Here is a 21861-nt window from a genome sequence, read left to right as displayed (position 1 = left end):
TGATTCACTAATTTTATCTTTCAGCTCAGTGTGAGCCCCCCTCCGATATCGCAGAAACCACACAGATAATGGGAGTCTCACACAACAAAGCCCGTTCCAATACTCTACACTCAAACAAAACAAAGGAACTCTCCGAAAAAAGAGCGAGTGATTACAAAAGTGGATACCGTCCGTGGATACCTACCTATTCTATCACACTGATAAGACCAACCCGAACCGGTCCACCGTTTGTTGTTTACAATTTGTAGACAGACACAGTCGAGTTTGAGTTGAGATAAACAAATCTCTCGTCTCGTGTTGGGGTAACTCTCGGTGTGGCGTGCTCCACTTCGGGTCACTCACCATCACCCGAATGGACGGAGAATGGGGCTGGAGATCTCATTTTCCCAATGACGTCATTACCGAATGAGTGCCCGCGGTAGCCATTAAATTATATGATATTTTACGTTCGCTGCTGGAAGAATCGCTCGTGTCCATCACAGTCAGTCTCGTGCGGAAACTCTTCGTGATCGGTCGGAAATTTGAAGTTTAGAAACGTCAAACGAGTATCGTTCTTTGAAGGTGGTGTTCTCTAAGATACTAGACCAAAGTTGAACCATCACAGGATAACGCAATTTGGTTTGTCGTGTGTATGTGTGTGCGTTCTTCTACTGACCCAACGCCTATCAGAAGAGCATTAAAGGACTAGACTGGGGTATTTTTTGTTTTACTTCAGCGTTTCACCTACTTTTAGAACCTGAACCAAGAAGCAGCACCAGCAGCTGCCAGGTGGTGGAAACAGTGAAGTTGAAGCTAGAAGAAGTGAGAAAGTGAAATTCAAGGTTGGTTGAGCCCGAGGGGTTTGGGATGAGTGTGGGTGGGTGAGGGAGGATAATTTTCTGCCCTTCCCGGAAGTGTTGAATCAGAAACGGAGTGAAGAACCCCTCGGTTTGCCGTTAACTTGTGGGGGTCGTCGCCGCGTTGGATGATTTTACGATACAACAACCCAGAATAGGACAGGACATCGAAAGGTTGGAAGAAGGAGCAAGTTCGCGCCTTCTCGGCAGCCGGAAATATTATCCAATTTATTAGCCACCGTTGCGTGTTGAGATTTAGCAGCTTGCGGAGTTTGTCAGGTAAGAGGAACATGTTCTTTTAATTTTTTTTTCATACTGAGCGAAAAAAATGTTCAGAAGTGATCAATATTCACTTGTTTTCAATTATGTGAGTTTTTGAGAGATGTCGTGATTGTGAGATACAATCATTCTTTGGCAGTTTATGAGATGGATTTTTTTCTCCACTAACGTGTAGGGATTATCTATACATATATATCACACCCTGGAGGTTTATTGCTTTAGTAGTTTCGGCTTTTCGATTTCTTAAGTTTAACTACCTTTTGGAGACAGATGTCTGTCTCGTATGTAAATTCCCGAAGCCCATGCCAATTTGAAGCTCACAGGCGAAGGCAAACTTTTAAGAGTATTTTAATGGGTCTCTCATGCTGGAGGCATATAAAACATCGAACCGAAGCCACTCCATTACTACAGGTCTAAAATTGTTGAGATGAATAAGTTTTGATTGGATTTTTTTTCATCAAACATACCCAAACATACTGGGTGTTAAATAAGTTCGAATGCAAATATCTAATGTAACTTTAAATCAAATGGTCAGAATAAAAAAAATAAAAAGTGACCAATCACAAAATTTGTTTTGAAGATATTTTACCTTAAACCATCATAACAGGCTTTAGAAGTTTTTAAAGTTCATATTGCGCAACATTCTTCTGTTATTGACATTTCATCCCATGTACAGAGGCTAACGATATTTTATGGAGCCATAATACGTTTCCAGAATTTGTTTATTATCGATAAAATGTTCGATATAACGATTTAATCGAAGAGATAGACTTGAAGGGCTAGAGATTTTTTTTTTAACCATCTAAAACTGTTTGATAAATAATCGTTTAACCTTTAGTTTGGCGTTCAAATTATTCAAGTTTTTAAATATTTTAAAAAGATACCTATATGTTTCAGTAAGTCCACAAAAACAATTTTCTAAATGCCTACAACTTCTAACAGCTTCGCTGTATTTGAGCGATTCATTAATTTTTAGGATGACCAAGAATTCATCTATCCGGAAATCATTAATATTTGGGGGTAGAGCGAAAGTTATGGCAGTTTTCCCGAATCTCTCAGTAAACTTACAAAGACCAGTAAGGAGTGTATTCGAAAAAAAAAATGCAACACATAGATTTGTGAATAACTTTTAAATGAATGGGTAGAAATAGATGAAATTTTCAATTAAGCTTCCTTGTAATGTTATGTGTTTGTGTACAATCTGTCAAGTGATTTTTGAGATATCGCCCAATACTTAAGTTCATTGATATAATTTTTTGGCAGGATCGAGACAAATCCAGGAAAGTCTCATTGGGAGACCCAAAAACAACTGAAAATAAACTATTTGACCAAAGTTAACATAAACAATCGTACAAGAAGTCCTAGAAAATCCAATAGTGAGCTTAAATTTAAATTAAAGTGAAGATGATTGGTTTTTGAAGTTATGGCATGTGAGAGGATTTTTCAAGCAGAATCCGAAAATATCAATTTAGGAAAACATCAAAAAAATCTGACTGGTTCGACTAGCTGACTAATAAACAGGCCTTACTTTATTTCTACAAGGTCGAAAAACTGCCAACCGGTAAAATAAATAAAAGACGGTGGTCAAATTGTGCACAAAATATTTGGACTGCTAGTGGAGAGATATTGTTGAAAAATTCGTAATGGACAGCAAAATGAACTCATTAGTGGTTTTTCATTTACATGGGAGAGAATTAACTCGGCATTCTCTCATTTCTTCTTGTCTCAACGCACATGATAGTTGAGGAGCCAATACTGAAAATATCGATAGCCTACAATTGTTTAAACATAATGTAATTTCCGAGTAAACCTTATCTCGGATTATAAGTTATAATATTTGCTAGTACTCTTATTCTCTACAATTGGCAATCTGTGGAAACTGCAAATCACTTAGTGACCAGTGTTTCATAACGATTGACACGATGAATGGATAAATGAACAGCCTCCAAATGCGACTGTTTTCCTTGCAAAGTACTTCAATAGGTAACAAAAAGTTGATACTCTGTTTACTTTTATCTGAAACCGTGCCATTACGCAAAAATTTTGATGGAGTGATAAAAAGTCAAATATGTTGTTTTTGTGCCGAAGGAGAACAATCGGATGAATTCGTTGTAACTTCGACCAAATAAAAATTTTTGAGATATTTGGAAGGTCAAGCTTCAGGAAACAGAAAACGTAATCAAAAATATCCTTGAATTAAAAAAAATGGTTCAGAGTATGTACTATATAGATGGCGCATGTGTTGCCCAAAAATTTAATTCGAAAAAAATATTGTATTGGACTCTGTCTCGAAAACCAATTATAAACACATCACAAAAATTTGCAATGTAACCATAACATTATCAGGAAGCTTCGGTGAAAATTTGAACAAAAGTTATTCACAAAACATTGTTGCATTTTTTTCGAATACAATCCTTATTTTATAAAAATCTGAGATTCCTGATAAAAATAAACACAAGATTCAAATCAAACCAAAAAGCACCATTCATGGCCAATGGCAATGTTAACCTGATACAAAGATACACAAGCATATTTTTTAAGTTTTTCTTCTATTTTTGATGTGGAATAATTCTACCCTAAACCATTTTGATAGAAATCAGCTGGCGCGCAATCGCTTTTTGGTGGTTTCATTCCAAATACGAAAATATAAGATTTAACATGAGACAAGTTAAGGTACTCGGTACTCGTTTATTCTTGACAATGATCATAAAAATTAAGGTCAAAGGTTCATTTTGGTAAAAAAGTTCTTTTTCTGCCTGTACCAGTACTTTTGGTGTACCAATCAATAAATGAACATTTAATGAAAATGAGCTCTTCAACGTCAGGTATAGCTTGTCTGATGATAGTACAATATACCTCTTAAAAAATATTTTATGTATATGCTACTGGTTTACCAAAACTATAAGTTAAAAAGTGTATTTGAACTTATTGAACACCCTTTACATATTTCAATGTGCTTTGGTGGATAAATTTTCAAACCATAAATTTCTCATGATAGCCTCAAACATTGTGATTTTCCTGAGCCAACGTCTTGCTGTTTCCCATCCCTTATATTTCCACATTAATAAAATTAATAAATGACCAGAACAGAGATGAACCAGCCTGTAAATAAAAAAAAATGTACAGAATTTAATTTCAACCACGTTGAAGTTGAGAAATTTTCAAATAACTACAAATTACAGTTACAAACGTAAATCATCATTGTTTCAAACAAGCTGTAAAACGCTTAAACAAGGTTGCCGAAATCACAGAAAAGTCTATAATTTCACAGAATTTGGAGCTAATTTTCATCACAGAATCTGTGTCACAGAACCCAGAATTTTGGAAATATTCACAGATTTCACAGAATTTTCAAATTTAGGATGTTTTTTTTCCAAAATTAAATTTTTTATGTCAATATAGATTTTGAATTATTATCTTTGAATTGGAAAATTATGATAAAATTGGTAACGTTAATAAAAAAAAATGTTAATTGATTTTTCTTAAGTAAAATGTAAAAAGACGCAATTTGACATGACTTTTGAATGAAATTAATGGAAAATGCATCACAGAAATCCATCACAGAAATTTTGGGTTAAATCACAGAACGTCAGAATTTTTTTTTTCGTCAAAACACAGAATTGTTTTTGGCAACCTTGAATATAAGTGAATTTTAATTTTGGGATCAATGTTCAAAAAGACAGTAAGTAGTTTTGAAATTAGCGGATAATTTTCAACTGGTTTATTGTTGTTCATGTATTGGCATTTAAGAGATACCTTTGTAGGGAAAGAAGGGCATGGTTGCCTCACGAAGCAAGATGGGCAATTTCAGTTTTAAGGAAACTGTGTCGTTTTAAATCTTTTTTCGAGCTCAATTTATTTTAGTTCATTTCCTGCTTTCTGCCATATAAAACACTTGGATTTCATTTGATAAAAGGAATTCAATTCATCAAATAGCTAGTATTCACACAAACTACCAGAAGCCTTGAAAGCTAAAATGTCCACATTTTAGCCAAAAAAAAAAACATAATAACTGAAAATTAAAATACTAACTCTGGGATCATCTTATTTCATACGTCGGAAAACCCCCGGATTCGTTAGTGTTTACTGTATTCAGTTTTTTAACAGTTCGACCAGCTCTTCTAGCTACTTATCGTATTTTCAAGTGTCATCTAACTCATGCCATCTATCAACTACTTAAGTCTTAAGTTGATCATGCTTTTAAGTTGTTGTTTTTGGGCATCTTTCTTATATTTATTTTACTCAAAATCGGTCATTTTTAATTTAGGACTCTGCGGGCCTAATTTGTATGTAGTTTATTTACTCAAGGCAAGAGGAACAAAGGGCCTATCTTTCAAAAGAGTGATAACAAGAAATACTTTTTTTCAACGAAAACACGCATATAGAATCTCAGTGAAACTTCGTGATTTTTTGTATCTTAATCTTAAATCAATTAACACTAAGGCGTAAATCTTTTAAGGATTTATTGGCTAGTATCTTACAAATGCGCATAAAAATGTATGCCGTGACAGAGATTCGATCTTATGACCGCTGGTTTAAAAGACTTGAACGTTATCCTCTAACCCACGGTCGGCGGTGGCTAAGAGATGCACTTCGCTCTTTGACAAGCAACTTTGAACATATATTTTTCTGAAATGTACATATGCAGGTTCTTATGTATGTTATTGTTTTATCAGAAAAAAAAAACAAAAACCTACTTGGACATCATAAAGGGTGAAACGGTCAAAACTTGGTCAAGGGAAAACGCGTGTCAATCGTTTATTTAAAAAATCAAATTAAATTTCTTTTTCAAGTTTAATTAATATAAAATTCAGGAAAAATATTCAGTTTGGCTTTCGCTTTTCCAAATCCGAATAACCGGGCCTTAAGCTTAACCCCTGCCATCAGAGTTTATACAACCACCTTGTTCACCTTCTTTGCCGCAGAAAGCCAGTTTGCCTTGAACTGCTGCTCGTCCTTAGCAGTTTTTTTTGGTCTTCTTCAGGTTCCGCTTGATAATAGGCAGAATAAATGCAAAATTGAAAGAAATACGTCAAGTTGATATTGACAAAACTTTGACCGTATCACCCTTTATTATTATACATAAGAAACTTTGTTCTGTTTTTGCCATGCTGGGTGTACCTTTTCCATCTAAAACCATGATTTGCTCACCGTTGTATATCTTTAATAATCATAATTTTGTTTTCCTGAATAAATTTACTTACCCTTTCTTACGTCACCTACAACAGTCATCGTATTTGGGAGCTTGACTGTGGCCGGACAATATTGATTTTTCAAAAAAGGCTAAATCCTATTTAATAATGTTTTTTACTCCATGGAAATTCAGTTACAAGCAGCCTGAAAATTTGGTAATCAAATCTGTAGAAGTAAATAAATGACAGGCATCGGAAGTCAAACTTTATAAAGTTTTTTAATAATCACTTTAAATAACAAAATTCTTTGTTTTTGATATTTTTATCGTGTTTCTAAAGAGAAAACAGGAACCTCCAGTTGTTGTGCTTAATCTAAGCTTTAAAATTATCTACATGTTTAACGTATACGCTAGTCCAATTTTTTTTTAACTCGAGGAATGAATAACGCCCTAGTGTTTAAATCCCAGAAAACAAACTTGTCCCGTTTTGATTCAGGGCTCATGAAGTTGAGAAAAATATAACTTAAAATTGCGATTATTTAGCAAGAAACCGTCATAAAATGTTGGAATCTCATTCAAAGCGTAGTGTGAGTGCCTTAACAAATGTTAATAGCATAACAGCTCTGTTAGTGAGAGATGTGCTAGATTTGGACTACATGTTTCATAATCAAACTACAAATTGAAATTCATAATTTAAAAGAATTGGAATTCAAGTTTAAAATTCGTATTCAATACTATAGAAACTGGGGAAATTATCAATTTTCATGCGGTTTAACTTCCAAAATATTTTAATTCATATACCTAAAAAGGTGTTAAGTGAATTCAGTGTTGATATACTCACATGTTTTTGCCGGAAAGGATGGAAAAACAGTTTTTAAAAGAAGCAGAACCTGGAGAACTACTCGTGGTCCGTGAAAATGACTATTTATTCGATTGTTTTGAATATAGTTTTTGTGATAAGTTGTTTGAAAATGTCATAAACGAGTTGTGCATAGAAACACTGATTGGCGGAGGTGTTTTCAACCGGCTTGTGGATTGGCTAGTGGATGAGTTTCAAACTGGCTTATGGGTGTACCGAAATTTGCCGCGAGCAGGTGGTTTGAGCAAATAAAAGGAAGTTCGTGGCATCAGGGAGGGAAGTTATTTTACTTAAAGAACTGTGTGCTGTGGCTGGAGTTTGTAATATTTAGTGTTAAACGATTGTTGATTGAATTACGAGCAGGAGAATCTATTTGAATGAAGAACTGCTACAATCAATTTCAAGCATAAAAAATCAAATTGGTGATTCGATTGTGATTGGATAATGGATTGTCGTTTCATGCAAGTGTGATGAAAGTAGATTTTCCGATTCGGACGAAAGCCCTGGTGATCTTGGCATGCTACGATAGAAAAAGTTTATTTTATTTTGATTTGCGGACCGCCAAAAAACTGCTGATGCCTTATGATGGCTAAATGATAAGTATTCTTTCATTTACTTTTGTATTTTTACGGTTTTTTTTTATATTTCTATTAATATTAAATATTTTTTTCTCGTGCGGTTAGGTCTTTTTTTTGTTATTAATCCAGACTTAGATTTTTCTAAATTATAATCACGTTAACATCACTTTATTAATCGTATCTGGCAATTCCACTTTAAATTTTTAAAAAGAAACATACATACAGATTACAATGATCTAAAGTTAAAAATTTTATAAAGTAAAATTACATAAAAAAATATGAATGCTTATTATTGCTGGACAACTTTCAAGGTGAGTAAAATTCTGCTATTGAGGTAAATTTTTGAAAAACCTTTCGAGTTCTAAACAGACTTCGAAAGGTTTTATGTTCTACTAATGTTGTTGTTTCTCTTCTTTATTTTCAAGAGCGAGTAAAGGCGCTTTATCCTTGGTCGATGACCAGAAATGATTGTACACTGAAATCCAAAACAATCCAAGTAAGAAAAACTAAAGCTTAAAATTTTCAAATACTTTTATTTAATTCATAAAATGCTACGAAATGCTTCTGTTCAGGTTTTGTGATTTCTGTGTACAAAATAAATCATTTCCAGCCGCTAGAGGATAGTCCTAGGAGTAGCTGATTAACATAACACTTGGTTTCCTCATCAAGGAGCAATTTCTTAGCATGCTCCCAACGATATTGCCCTTTTGGAACGTATGGTACTGGTGGTCCACGTTTCTTCTGTTCCTGTGTTCCAGATGTCTCTGCGTTCTCTGCTCCATGGTAGGCCCAACCATTTTATGTTTTTGATCATTTTAATGTTTTTATGTTAAAATTATGAAAAACATAATCAAAGACAAGAAGGATAATAACATACTTTTATTATTCTTTGGGACTCAGACTTAAGTTCTGGCCGTGGAAGTACGATTAGTGATTAGTGATTAGTGTATTCAATACTATAGAAACTGGGCATTTCCAGTCCAAATTCCCGGATGCTGACCCGAGCCAAGCTGATCAAAATGAAGCAAAGCTGATTAAAGAAATACATCTGGATCGTTCAATTCCTATTTAAAGCATCCAAAATCGTTTCGAGGTTTCTTTTTATGAAAATAACTCTAAATAATTCTTTAGCCCCCAAAAATTAATACTTATAAAATTTAGTTTGAGTTTTTTTTTCTGAATTTAGCAAATGATGTAAATAAATCCTGGTAGGATCCGGGCAGTGTTTAAATCTTTGAAAGATTTCAGCAAGTGTCAATTAACTAACCTGCCCGCGGTCTGTAGGTTGCTCATCTATGGTGTAGATGTAGAGTGTAGGACCTTACTGAGTTGGCAAATAAAGATTAACTATGTTTATTCCACTACTGAAACCTGCGTTTTCAACAGAAACATTTTTCGTCTCAATTGATACTTTTAGGTTAGGATCCTTCTCCTTCTAAAACTTCTAATACATTTCCACAAATAGTTTTTAGGAAAAAACTCTGCTGAATTCTTCGTTTGCTTCTGTTCTACGCACTACGAAAAAAATTTGTAAAATCACATCACATGTGATTCAAATAAAAAGAAGCATCATATATGACGGAGTTATGTAAGTTATGAAATCACTGAATAAAAGAAGAAAACTTTCCAATTAGATTTTTTGTTTTATTTTGCGTTAATATAACTCAATAATGGAATTTAATCATCTTTTATTATCAATAAAATCTTTCTATAATTTATTCAACTTATTTTATTTTGCGACAATAATTTTTTTAACTCACAATTTTATTTTATTGGGAGTCACATTCTCATTATTATTTTCTTCCTCGACGTTCCGGATCCAAATTTGAAAAACGTGGAGCTGCTTACAGAACCGCATCCCTGTTTCTCGATCCTTACTCGCGGGGAAACTGCTTGTTCGATGCACACGGAAAAAAATCTGCACGAATATAGTGGCGCTCTCTGGTCCTGAGGAAGCGAAGCATTTCAGTGTATTTCCAACGTTTTACCACTGGGGCATGCTGTCAGCCCACGAGCGTTAGCAGCAGTGGGCTGCGAGGAAAACAAATAAGAATAATTTCCGCTCTTTCCATCAGGCCTAGAGTATAAAAGGCCCTGTGGGAAAACGCGTGGCCTCTCTTTTCGACAGTGGCGGCCAAGGAGTAAAAAACATAAACAAACCGACCCAGCAGAGCAGAAGATGAACAAAATTAATGTTGAAAAATTGTGAAAGTTTATAATTGTAAATAGCTTTAAAGTTAGGAATAAAAGTAGTTAATAAATAAATGTAGTGCTGTAAATAAAGGTGTGAAAAGTAAATAGTAAAAATAGTGGAAATATACTTACCGGTGCTGAAAAAGGAATACTTACCTGTTTACCTACCTGAAAAAAAAGAAAGAAGACATCAACGAACCTGGAAAAGAAATTAATTGAGGAGGAAAACCAACGGCGATCATAAAGGTACTTCCGTTCATGGTCCTTCGAACCGGATGCCCGTCGAACTCCGAGCGTCCGGAACTATTCTACACTTTGGAAGATAACCTTATCATCTCGACGTTGGTGGAGTGAGCTGCAATCAAAATTTACAATTGTACAAGGCATTAATATTGCCTCAAGAAGGTAATTAATATTCCAACCAACTCTATTTTGGTACGTTTTGTGCTCCGCTGGGAATTTATATTGCAGATTAACGCACGTGCATAATGGCATCGGAACGGCGCATTAAGTCGCTAAAAATGCGACTTCGTAGTATAGAGACGTCGTTTAACCTGATCAAAGTCTTCGTTGAAAACTTCGACGAAGAAACGCAGTCGATGGAAGTTCCCGTTCGGCTAGAGAACCTGGCCGTGTTGTGGATGGACTTCGGCAAAACGCAAGCCGAACTCGAAGCCGCTGATGTTGACGACAATGAGGTGATGGAACATCAGCTAAAGCAGCGGGCCCAGTTCGAGACGGACTACTACCGGGTGAAGGGTTTCTTGCTGTCCGTGAATAAAAGTACATCGCCTCAGAGCTCCCAATCTTGTCACTCCAGTGCGCATTTCCCTACTTCTTCGCAAATTCGGCTCCCAGATGTAAAACTTCCTGTTTTTAACGGCGCTCTCGAAAATTGGTTGAATTTTCATGATCTATTCATTTCATTGGTGCATTCGTCGACTGAGTTGTCCAATATCCAGAAATTTTACTATTTACGTTCGTCATTAGCGGGGGATGCGTTGAAACTGGTACAAACGATTGCGATTAGCGCCAATAATTACCCTGTTGCTTGGAACTTGCTGATTGACCACTTTCAAAATCCTGCACGTTTGAAGCAAGCCTATGTCGACTCCCTTTTTGAGTTTGCTCCGTTGAAAAGGGAATCTGCAAGTGATCTTCATTCTCTGGTGGAACGATTCGAAGCTAATGTCCGCATCTTGAAGCAGCTGGGAGAACGAACCGAGTTTTGGGACGTGTTGCTGATTCGTATGCTCAGTATTCGTCTTGACCCCACTACACGAAGGGATTGGGAAGAATTTTCGTCGACTCATGAGGCAGCTACCTTCCCAGATCTGGTCAGCTTTCTTCAGCGAAGGGTCACCGTTTTACAGAGTGTGAGCAACGTTCACCTGGACACTTCCTCGTCTTCGGCACCCAAAAAACCGGTTCATCGATCAGCAATCATCAGCAATGGAGCCACTCAAGTTTCACCACGCCAATGTTTCGCCTGCTCTGAACACCATCCACTTTATCTATGCCAGACGTTCGCCAAGATGACCATCGAAGACAAGGACAAACTAGTACGCCGTCAACAACTCTGTCGGAACTGCCTACGAAAGGGACATCAATCGAGAAGTTGTCAATCCAAGAACTGCTGTCGAAAATGCCGAGGGCGCCACCATAGTCAACTATGCAGCACAGGTACCAGCCAGGGTGAATCCAGCAAGCCGAGAGCCGAGGGGAATACGTCGAGAGATTCTAACCTTACTAGCGAAGAAGTGTCATCATTGTCTGCAGCAGTCGGGAAACTTCCCAAGAAGGGTCACCCTAACAAGGTGCTTCTAGCAACGGCCGTGATCAAACTGACGGATGATTACGGTAATACTCACTTCGCCAGAGCGCTCCTCGACTCGGGTAGCGAATGCAACTTCATCACCGAGTCATTTGCGCAAAAACTCAAAGTTCGTCGCACGAAAGTTCACCTGTCAATCTCCGGAATTGGTCAGTCATCCACTCAATCTCGCTCCAAGCTTCGCACCACCATTCACTCTCGAGTTACCGGATTTTCAACCATCGTAGAGCTCCTGGTACTGCCAAAACTCACTCTAAGTTTGCCATCCGCCACTTTAGACATTTCTAGTTGGAAACTTCCGAAAGAAATACAGCTCGCAGATCCTAACTTTTACCAAAACAACCCTATCGACATCGTCCTTGGTGCCGAAATATTCTTCGATCTTTTCAAACCGCCTGGCAGAATTCCACTTGGAGATTCACTGCCTGTTCTTGTGAATTCTGTTCTGGGATGGGTTGTTTCTGGGAAAGTTACCAACTCTACTGCTACCAGCTCCGTTATCGCCAATCTTGCAACCGTCGCAGATATTTATCGCCTCATGCAACGATTCTGGATCATCGAAGAGGCAGATTCAGGTCCTTGTATGTCGGTGGAAGAAGCAGCCTGCGAAAAGCACTTTTCGCAGAACTTTCAACGCACCCCAGAAGGTCGATACATCGTTCGATTGCCGTTCAAGGAACCTGTTTCCAGCGTAGGCGACAATCGCAGCATCGCACAACGTCGATTCCGGATGGTTGAGTCTCGCTTGCAACGGGACACTAATCTACAGGCTCAGTATCACGACTTCATGGCCGAATACGTCACCTTAGGGCACATGCAGCGAGTAGACACTTCTACTCCACCTACCCAGCAGTATTACCTTCCTCATCATGCGGTGATTCGTGAAGATAGCTCGACTACCAAGGTGCGAGTCGTCTTCGACGCGTCGTGCAAGTCAGGATCTGGCAAATCGCTCAACGACGTGCTCATGGTTGGGGCAGTCATCCAAGACGACCTTCGTTCAATCATCCTGAGAACCAGAATCAATCCCGTTTTGCTCATCGCTGACATCCAAAAAATGTACCGTCAAATCCTGGTCGACGAACGAGACACTCCTCTCCAGCGGATTCTTTGGCGAAGTTCACCGGACGAGCCTGTCAGCACGTTTGAGCTGAAAACAGTCACCTACGGCACAGCTAGTGCACCATTCCTGGCCACCAGAACCCTACAACAACTGGCAGACGACGAAAAAGCGGATTTTCCTTTGGGCGCAGCGATTCTGAAGAGAGATGTGTACGTAGACGACCTGGTTACCAGCGGAAGGACTCCTGAAGAACTGGCGGAAGTGCGGAATCAACTTGACCAATTGTGCCGACGAGGTGGTTTTGAATTCCGGAAATTTGCGTCGAACATCGAATCCGTTCTTGATGGCATTCCTTCCGAACGACGTGCGCTTCATTCATCAGTCGAGCTCGCAGCTGATCAGACCATCAAAACATTGGGATTACACTGGGAACCAGCGTCGGATCACTTCCGGTTCCAAATTCAACTACCCGAACACTCACAAGGCGCGGTTCTCTGCAAAAGGTTGGCCCTCTCACAAATCGCTCAGCTATTTGATCCGTTGGGGTTGGTAGGCCCTGTCATCGTTACTGCGAAAATGTTTATGCAGACTCTGTGGAGTCTGAACTCCGACGACGGCAAGCCATGGGGATGGGATCAACCACTACCACCATCTCTGACCACGTATTGGCAAAACTACTATGCGCAATTACCTGTCCTTGATCAGCTTCGAATCCCACGATGCGTCGTGCTTCCCGAATTTGAATCCATCCAGCTACACCTGTTTTCTGACGCTTCAGAAAACGCCTACGGGGCCTGTGCCTACTTCCGCTCAAAGGACTCATCAGGTTCTATTTCCGTCGGCCTTCTCACGGCCAAATCCAAAGTCGCTCCTTTGAAAAAACGTAGCATTCCCCGGCTTGAACTTTGTGGGGCTCTCGAGGCTGCCCAATTGTATCAAAAAATCTCCTCAACCTTCGGAAAGAAGTTCGAAACCTTCTTCTGGGTCGACTCAACCACGGTGCGTGCTCGCCTGGCTGAAGGCAACTCCCTCAGTTTGGACAACTTTCGTGGCCAATCGGGTTTCAAAAATCCAGCTTGCAACAGTCGGCGCTTCCTGGAATCATGTTGCTGGTCAAGAGAACCCTGCTGACCATTTGTCTCGAGGAATCGACGCAAAAACGCTGATCTCCTGTAAACTGTGGTGGAATGGACCAAATTGGCTTCGGTCCGATGACTTTTTGCAGCTAACATCGCCATCAAGCACCTCCTTCGAGACCCATCTAGAATTCCGCACATCCAAACAGGTCGGCCTAACCGCCTCAGCAGACAGTTCCTTCATCGATTCCTTCGTTGGCCGATTCTCGAAGTACCAAACCATGCTGCGCGTCACAGCATTCTGCCTCAGGTTGTCACGCAAGTCTCGAAGCGCAGAAGCAAGAAAAAGATCGTTCCTCTCAGCGACGGAAATTCGCGATGCCGAAAATGCTCTCATACGATTGGTGCAAGCAAGGATGGAAAAATTCATTCACCAGCATGAACGCTAATGATTCTCAATCTCCGCTCCGTTTACGATGGTAGCATCAGCGATGCGAGCGTGAACAGACGATCGCCGATTGGTCGGATTGGCAATCCGAATGAATGAACTTTGAATACGTTTGGATGAACGAAACAAAGCCCGAAACATTCGCCGCGTCCAATTGGATCGTTTTTTATTTTCACCACGACGTTCGTTGGATGAATTGATTCACAAGTGAATGTCGAAACACATTCGCCAAACGATTGTAAGATTGCATTCGCGAATGTTTCCGTTACCGGTAAAGGATTGCGCCATCAGGTGCTTGTTTTTCGGCTAATTTTGTGCGTGTTTTAGCCCCCGCGCTCGCTGATGGTTTGTTTTCTCATGATGTTATTTTATTTTATGTTCGAATGAAAACAGTCAGCATATAGTTAGAAAAAAATTGACTTTTGCACTTTGCCTAAATAACTAAATGGACTAAGAGGAGGTTTGTAAATGCCCACTCTTGCTTATGAAGCGAAGGGATTTAGTCTTTGTCTACTGGGACACTTTTTGTAACCAATATTGCCAAATAATAATTAAAATATGTTGAGATCGCAAAGCTATTTAACAATTTGATTAGTTCAAACATCCTGAATAGGAAAAAGGACAATGCTTTATTCCTAAATTAAGCTAAAAAAATGTTGCGAAATTTCAAAGTTCGTAATGAAGTTGTACTTATCCCATAGTTTCATAAATGTTACTGCATACTGAGAAACAGATTCTTCAATCTAAATTTAAATTTTTTAACAATTTAATAATTCTAAATTCTTAATTCTAAATTCTATATTCTAAATAATAAATTCTAAATTCTAAACTCTAAAGTCTCAATTCGAAATTCTTTATTCTGTATTCTAAATTCTAAATTCTAAATTCTAAATTCTAAATTCTAAATTCTCAATTCTAAATTTTAAATTCTCAATTCTAAATTCTAAATTCTAAATTCTAAATTCTGAATTCTGAATTCTAAATTCTAAATTCTAAATTCTAAATTCTAAATTCTAAATTCTAAATTCTAAATTCTAAATTCTAAATTCTAAATTCTAAATTCTAAATTCTAAATTCTGAATTCTAAATTCTAAATTCTTAATTCTTAATTCTAAATTCTAAACTCTAAATTCTAAATTCTGAATTCTAAATCCTTAATCCTAAATTCTAAATTCTTAATTCTAAATTCACGATTCCAAATCCTTGATTTCAAATGCTCAATTCTAAGTTCTTGATTCTAAATTTTAAATTCTCAATTCTAAATTCTCAATTCAAAATTTTAGATTCTGAATCTAAATCTAATTCTAAATTCTCAACACAAAATTCCAAATATTTAGCACTACATTCTCAAGACTATATTCTTAATTTTTAAATTTGAATTGTGAATTCGAAATTGTAGTTTTTGAATTCTAAATAGTTTATTCTACATTGTAATTCAAAATTTCTCATCATAATTTTTCAATTCTTAATTTTTTATGTTAACATTAAATTTGAAAATTAATTACTTCAAAATTTAAAATATTTCAATTTAAAAATTTCAATTTGTCATAGTAAATAATTCATTTCTTAATTCTTAATTAAAATTCTAAAATCTTAATTCTTGATTCTAAATACAGAAAGAATTTAGAATTAAGAGCTTCGAAGTGAAGATCTATAGGGATGGAATAAGAAGATAGAATAAAGAGTTTTTAGTTATAGATTTTGAATTAAGAATAAGGATTTAAGATTTAAACTTTTCAAAATCAGAATTAAGCATAAAGAATTCAGAAATAAAAATTTATAATTATTTATTTAAATGAAGGTTTGAAAATTTAGAATAATGAGTTTAAAATTAAAAACATAGAAAAAGAGTAAGGAATTTCGGATTAATAGAATTCAGAAATAAGAATTTAGAATAAAAAAACATAAAATAAAAGTGAAGAATTTAAATTAAAAAGAATTAAGAAATAAGAATTAAGAGTTTAGAATAAAGAACATAGAATAAGTGTTGAGAATTAAGAATTTGAAATTTCGAATTAAGGATTTGAAATTAAAAATTCGCAATTTCATATTTAGAATTCAGAATTTAGAGTAAAGAATTAAGAATTAGGAATTATGAATTTAGATTTTTAGGTTTAGAATTAAGAATTGATAATTTAGACTAAACATTTAGTATCTGATTTAGAATTTCGAATTGAGAATTTTAGAATATAGAATTAAGAATTTAGAATTTAGAATTTGAAATTTAGAACTTATTATTCAGAATATAGAACTTAGAATTTAGAATTAAGAATTAAGAATGAAGAATTTAGAATTTAAGAGATTAGAATTAGGAATTTAGAATTTCGCATTTCGAATTAAGATTAAGAATTAAAAATTAAGAATTTGGAATTTAGAATTAAGAATTTAGAATTAAGAATTTAGAATTTCGAATTAAGAATTAAGAACTTAGAATTAAGAATTTAGAATTTAGAATTTAGAATTTAGAATTCAGAATTTAGAATTTAGAATTTAGAATTTAGAATTTAGAATTTAGAATTTAGAATTTAGAATTTAGAATATAGAATTAAGATTTTAGATTTTAGAATTACGAATTTAGAATTTAGAATGTAGAATTTAGAACTTAGAATTTAGAATAAAGAATTTAGAATTTCGAATTTCGAATTTCGAATTTAGAATTAAGATTAAGAATTAAGAATTAAGAATTGAGAATTAAGAATTTTGAATTTAGAATTTAGAATTATGAATTAAGAATTGAGAATTCAGAATTTAGAATTTAGAATTTAGAATTTAGAATTTAGAATTTAGAATTTAGAATTTAGAATTTAGAATTTAGAATTTAGAATTTAGAATTTAGAATTTAGAATTTAGAATTTAGAATTTAGAATTTAGAATTTAGAATTTAGAATTTAGAATTTAGAATTTAGAATTTAGAATTTAGAATTTAGAATTTAGAATTTCGAATTTAGAATTTAGAATTTAGAATTTAGAATTTAGAATTTAGAATTTAGAATTTAGAATTTAGAATTTAGAATTTAGAATTTAGAATTTAGAATTTAGAATTTAGAATTTAGAATTGAGAATTTAGAATTTAGAATTTTGGAATTTAGAATTTAGAATTAAGAATTAAGAATTTAGAATTTAGAATTTAGAATTTAGAATTTAGAATTTAGAATTTAAAATTTAAAATTTAGAATTTAGAATTTAGAATTTAGAATTTAGCATTTAGAATTTAGAATTTAGAATTTAGAATTTAGAACTTAGAATTTAGAACTTAGAACTTAGAACTTAGAACTTAGAACTTAGAATTTAGAATTAGGAGTTTAGAATTTGAAAGTTAGAATTTAGAATTAGAATTTGAATTTAGAATTTGAAAGTAAGATTAAGAATTAAGAAGTATTAATCTAGATATTGGAATTAAGAATTTAGAATCAAGGAATCAAGAATTGAGAAGTAAGAATTTAGAATATAGATTTTATAATTTAAAACTTTGAATTTAGAATTTAAAAATACAAATATAGAATTTAGAATTAGGAATTCAGAATTCAGAATTAAGAATTGAGAATATAGAATTTAGAATAAAGAATTTATATTTAAAAACCTAGAATTAAAAATTAAGAATTGAGAACTAAGAAGTAAGAATTCAGAATTCATGAATTAAAATTTCGAATTGAGGTTTAGAAATTTGAATTTAGATTTCAACAAAAATATTGTTCTAGTGGACAAAGACCAAACCTCCACGCTTCGAGAAAAAGAGTGGAAATTAAACCCTTTCATTTGTCCGGTTTTTTATCCACGCAATGCGCAAAAGTTCACTTTTTTACCAACTACATAAATGCTGAATGTTCTTATTCGAATATAAATTGAAATAACATCATGAGAAAACAAACCATCAGCGAGCGCGGGGGCTAAAACATGCACAAAATAAGCCGAAAAACAAGCACCTGATGGCGCACGGCGCAATCCTTTACCGGTTACGGAAACATTCGCGAATGCAATCTTAAATACAATCGTTTGGCGAATGTGTTTCGACATTCACTTGCGAATCAATTCATCCAACGAACGTCGTGGTGAAAATAAAAAACGATCCAATTGAACGCGGCGAATGTTTCGGGCTTCGTTCCGTTCACCCAAACCCCCATTCAAAGTTCATGCATTCGGGATTGCAATCGTTAGTGTTCATTCTGGTGTGTGAACTTTTTCCTTTCCCGATTGCTTCGATTGGCAGTTAGAACTGAATGAGTTCACCACGGATTGCAGATTGAATGTACTTCGATCCGATTTTTTCCATGCCTGGGTGCAAGCTCAAGAGTTCTCCGAGCACGTAGCAGCTCTTCAAGCATCGAAGCCAGCTCCAATCAGGTCCCAACTCCGATGGTTTACTCCGTTCCTGGATGCAGATCGCCTGATGCGTGTTGGAGGACGAATCGACAAATCAGCGCGAAATTACGACGCCAAGCACCAAATTCTTCTTCCGTACAGTCATCGGTTCTCCGCCCTGCTGGTGGAGTGCTTTCATGAAAGGCATTTGCATGCAGCACCTCAATTACTGCTTGGAATCCTTCGATTGCGGTACTGGATCACAGGGGCCAGAAAGCTGGCCAAAACGATCGTTCATCGCTGCATAATTTGCGTCCGAGCTCGCCCTAAATTGGTTGAACAATTCATGGCAGAGCTACCAAAGGAACGCGTAACTGCCGCCCGACCCTTTTCGATTTCCGGTGTCGATTATTGGGGCCCGATCCTGCTTAAACCTCCACATCGTCGAGCAGCCCCAATCAAGGCATTTGTAGCGGTGTTCGTGTGCTTCACTACGAAGGCTGTTCATATCGAACTCGTTTTCGATTTGACGACAGCCAAATTCATCCAAGCTCTACGCCGGTTCGTATCCCGCCGAGGTCCACCATCAGACATCTACAGCGACAACGGAAGAAACTTTCTGGGTGCCAGCAATGAATTGCGCAAACTTCTTCGCTCGTCCGACCACTCACAAGCAGGCTTGTAAGTGGTCACCATCGTTTGAATTTTTCCGGAGACTACCACCCCACATCGTTCGTGACAATCGTGGAGAGCGCAATCGTTTGATCGGAGAGCAAAAAAATGTCAAATGAAATTTTGATCTTTTTTGTGGTTAGTCGTTTGACTTTCATCCCTCTTGCGTAGATAATCAAGATAATCATTCCACATTGTTCGACCAACACATCCAAACATCACCCGGCGCTGCAGAGTGACGAATTTTTTTTCAACAGGAGGGAGTGAATAGAAAAGATTGCATTTGCTTATTAAGTTTGTACGTTCTGCTGCGTGAAAGAGATAGGCGATGTCGTAAACTGTCGGGAATGATGGTCGTTTGACCATCAAATTATCCCTCTCGTGTACCAAGACACGAAATTTCGTTCGACAATCACACAAAGAAGAATGAATGTCGTTTCGTTTGATGGTAGTCGACTGTTCGGCAAGTTTCGGTCGCATTCGTTTGATGGCACGAACAATGATACTCATAAAAGCAGGCTGTGCGACTGTCAGAGAAAATGTCGATGGTTTACAAGTCTGCTCACAAGGAGTTGCAACCGAATGCTCCGATTGCAATATCAGATGGCATTTTAATCCACCTCGAGCATCTCATTTCGGCGGATTATGGGAATCCGCAATTAATTCCGCCCAAAAGCACTTCCTTCGAGTCGTCCGTGATCGCCCATTGGCTTATGACGATATGGATACCTTATTGTGCCAGATAGAGTGCTGCCTCAATTCGCGCCCGATTACTCCAATGAGCGACGATCCGACTGATTTCGAGCCGCTTACTCCAGGGCATTTTCTGGTGGGTACGTCCTTGAAATCCGTTCCAGATGAGAACCTGAATGACATCCCATCAAATTATCTTCGGAAGTGGCAGCAAACTCAAAAGCTGCTGCAGGACATCTGGCGTCGATGGCACCTGGAATATTTGTCATCATTAGCCCAAAGATCAAAGTGGTTAAACTCACCTGTAACACTGAAGGAGAACCAGCTCGTCCTTCTCAAGGAGGATGGGATCCCACAAATTCGCTGGCCAACGGCCAGAATCACCCAATTGCATCCAGGGACTGATGGCATCACAAGAGTCGTTACTCTGCAGACCCCAAAAGGCACTTGTACCCGTCCGGTGGCGAAAGTTTGCCTTTTGCCAATTGCGTCATCGTCGGAGGAAATTAAAAAACCACCCGCCGCTGACCAATAAGCAGCAGACAAAATTTGTTGCTCCTCGTCACCTGCAACCATTCTCCGTTTCTGCTATCATCATCACCTTCACAACACTTCACATCGACGCAGAATTCGTTTCCTGTTGCCGATTGCATCACCACCGGAGAATTAAAAACAGTGCCGGCGTTGACCAATCAGCGACAGAAACAAATTGTCATCACACGGCCAAAACACTTATCTACACTTCCGGCGGGTCCAGTTTAATTGAACCTTTCAAGGCACTATTATTGTTTGGATCAGGTGAGTTCCTGTCCAACACTTTATGTTCACTCGAAGGGGTCTACCGGGTCTATTTTTGCAGAGCACTTTCCCTTCTTCGAGGTCCAATTTCGTCCGTGTCAGCATAAATACTACCAAGCACCAATCTCCAGCAAGGCTCCACTAAGGTCGAATGGTCCAGGTCCATCGTTTTGCTTTCAAGGTTCAATTTCACCTGGGCCAGGTGAGTCTCTGTCCAACGATCCGATTTTACCCCGAAAGTGCTACTTGGTCTTAAAATTGCAGGCACTTTCCAATCGTTCGAACTAAACCAACAAGCCAGCAGCCAAGCTCCAAGGTTCCGAATGCGAATTGTCCAGTTCCGTCGTTGTGCATTATCCAAGGTCCAATGCTATTTGGATTCGGTGAGTCGCTGTCCAAAAATTCACGTTTCTCTTGGAAGTGCTACCGGGTCTTCCAATTTCAGGCAAAAACGGAACAAAATACGACACCGACCGACGAAAGGAATCCACAACCGCGACCGGCGAGACGAATAAAAAAATCATACAACTGCGACCGACGAAACGAAAACGCGAGGTGCCGACTCGAATCGAATGTAAACAACACCTTCACGCTGCGGGGGAAAACATCATCGGTACCCGAGTTTTCAACCAGTGGGATGCTGTCAGAAATGGGTATTTCTGAAGGGGCCAGTATGTTTGATGCACACGGAAAAAAATCTGCACGAATATAGTGGCGCTCTCTGGTCCTGAGGAAGCGAAGCATTTCAGTGTATTTCCAACGTTTTACCACTGGGGCATGCTGTCAGCCCACGAGCGTTAGCAGCAGTGGGCTGCGAGGAAAACAAATAAGAATAATTTCCGCTCTTTCCATCAGGCCTAGAGTATAAAAGGCCCTGTGGGAAAACGCGTGGCCTCTCTTTTCGACAGTGGCGGCCAAGGAGTAAAAAACATAAACAAACCGACCCAGCAGAGCAGAAGATGAACAAAATTAATGTTGAAAAATTGTGAAAGTTTATAATTGTAAATAGCTTTAAAGTTAGGAATAAAAGTAGTTAATAAATAAATGTAGTGCTGTAAATAAAGGTGTGAAAAGTAAATAGTAAAAATAGTGGAAATATACT

General features: G+C 37.2%; 2 protein-coding genes across 4 annotated transcripts in view; both read left to right on the top strand.

Moving 5' to 3' along the window:
* Nucleotides 1-499: 499 nt before the first annotated feature.
* The window catches only part of LOC129757634 (diacylglycerol kinase 1), a 459105-nt gene continuing 437743 nt past the window's right edge, over nucleotides 500-21861 (top strand). For all 3 annotated transcript variants that reach the window (XM_055754909.1, XM_055754905.1, XM_055754908.1), the window contains exon 1: nucleotides 500-1115. The gene's annotated coding sequence lies outside the window, so the exon portion shown is untranslated. The remainder of the gene's footprint in view (nucleotides 1116-21861) is intronic.
* LOC129752343 (uncharacterized) lies at nucleotides 10365-20496 on the top strand. Its single transcript, XM_055748132.1, has 4 exons — nucleotides 10365-13772; nucleotides 13849-14159; nucleotides 18537-19277; nucleotides 19872-20496. The coding sequence occupies exons 1-4, from the start codon at nucleotides 10365-10367 to the stop codon at nucleotides 20494-20496; spliced, it is 5085 nt and encodes a 1694-aa protein (XP_055604107.1).

Source organism: Uranotaenia lowii, chromosome 3, assembly GCF_029784155.1.
Source record: "Uranotaenia lowii strain MFRU-FL chromosome 3, ASM2978415v1, whole genome shotgun sequence".
In the NCBI taxonomy this organism is placed as follows: Eukaryota; Metazoa; Arthropoda; class Insecta; order Diptera; family Culicidae; genus Uranotaenia; species Uranotaenia lowii.
This window is presented reverse-complemented; position numbering and strand designations above follow the sequence as displayed.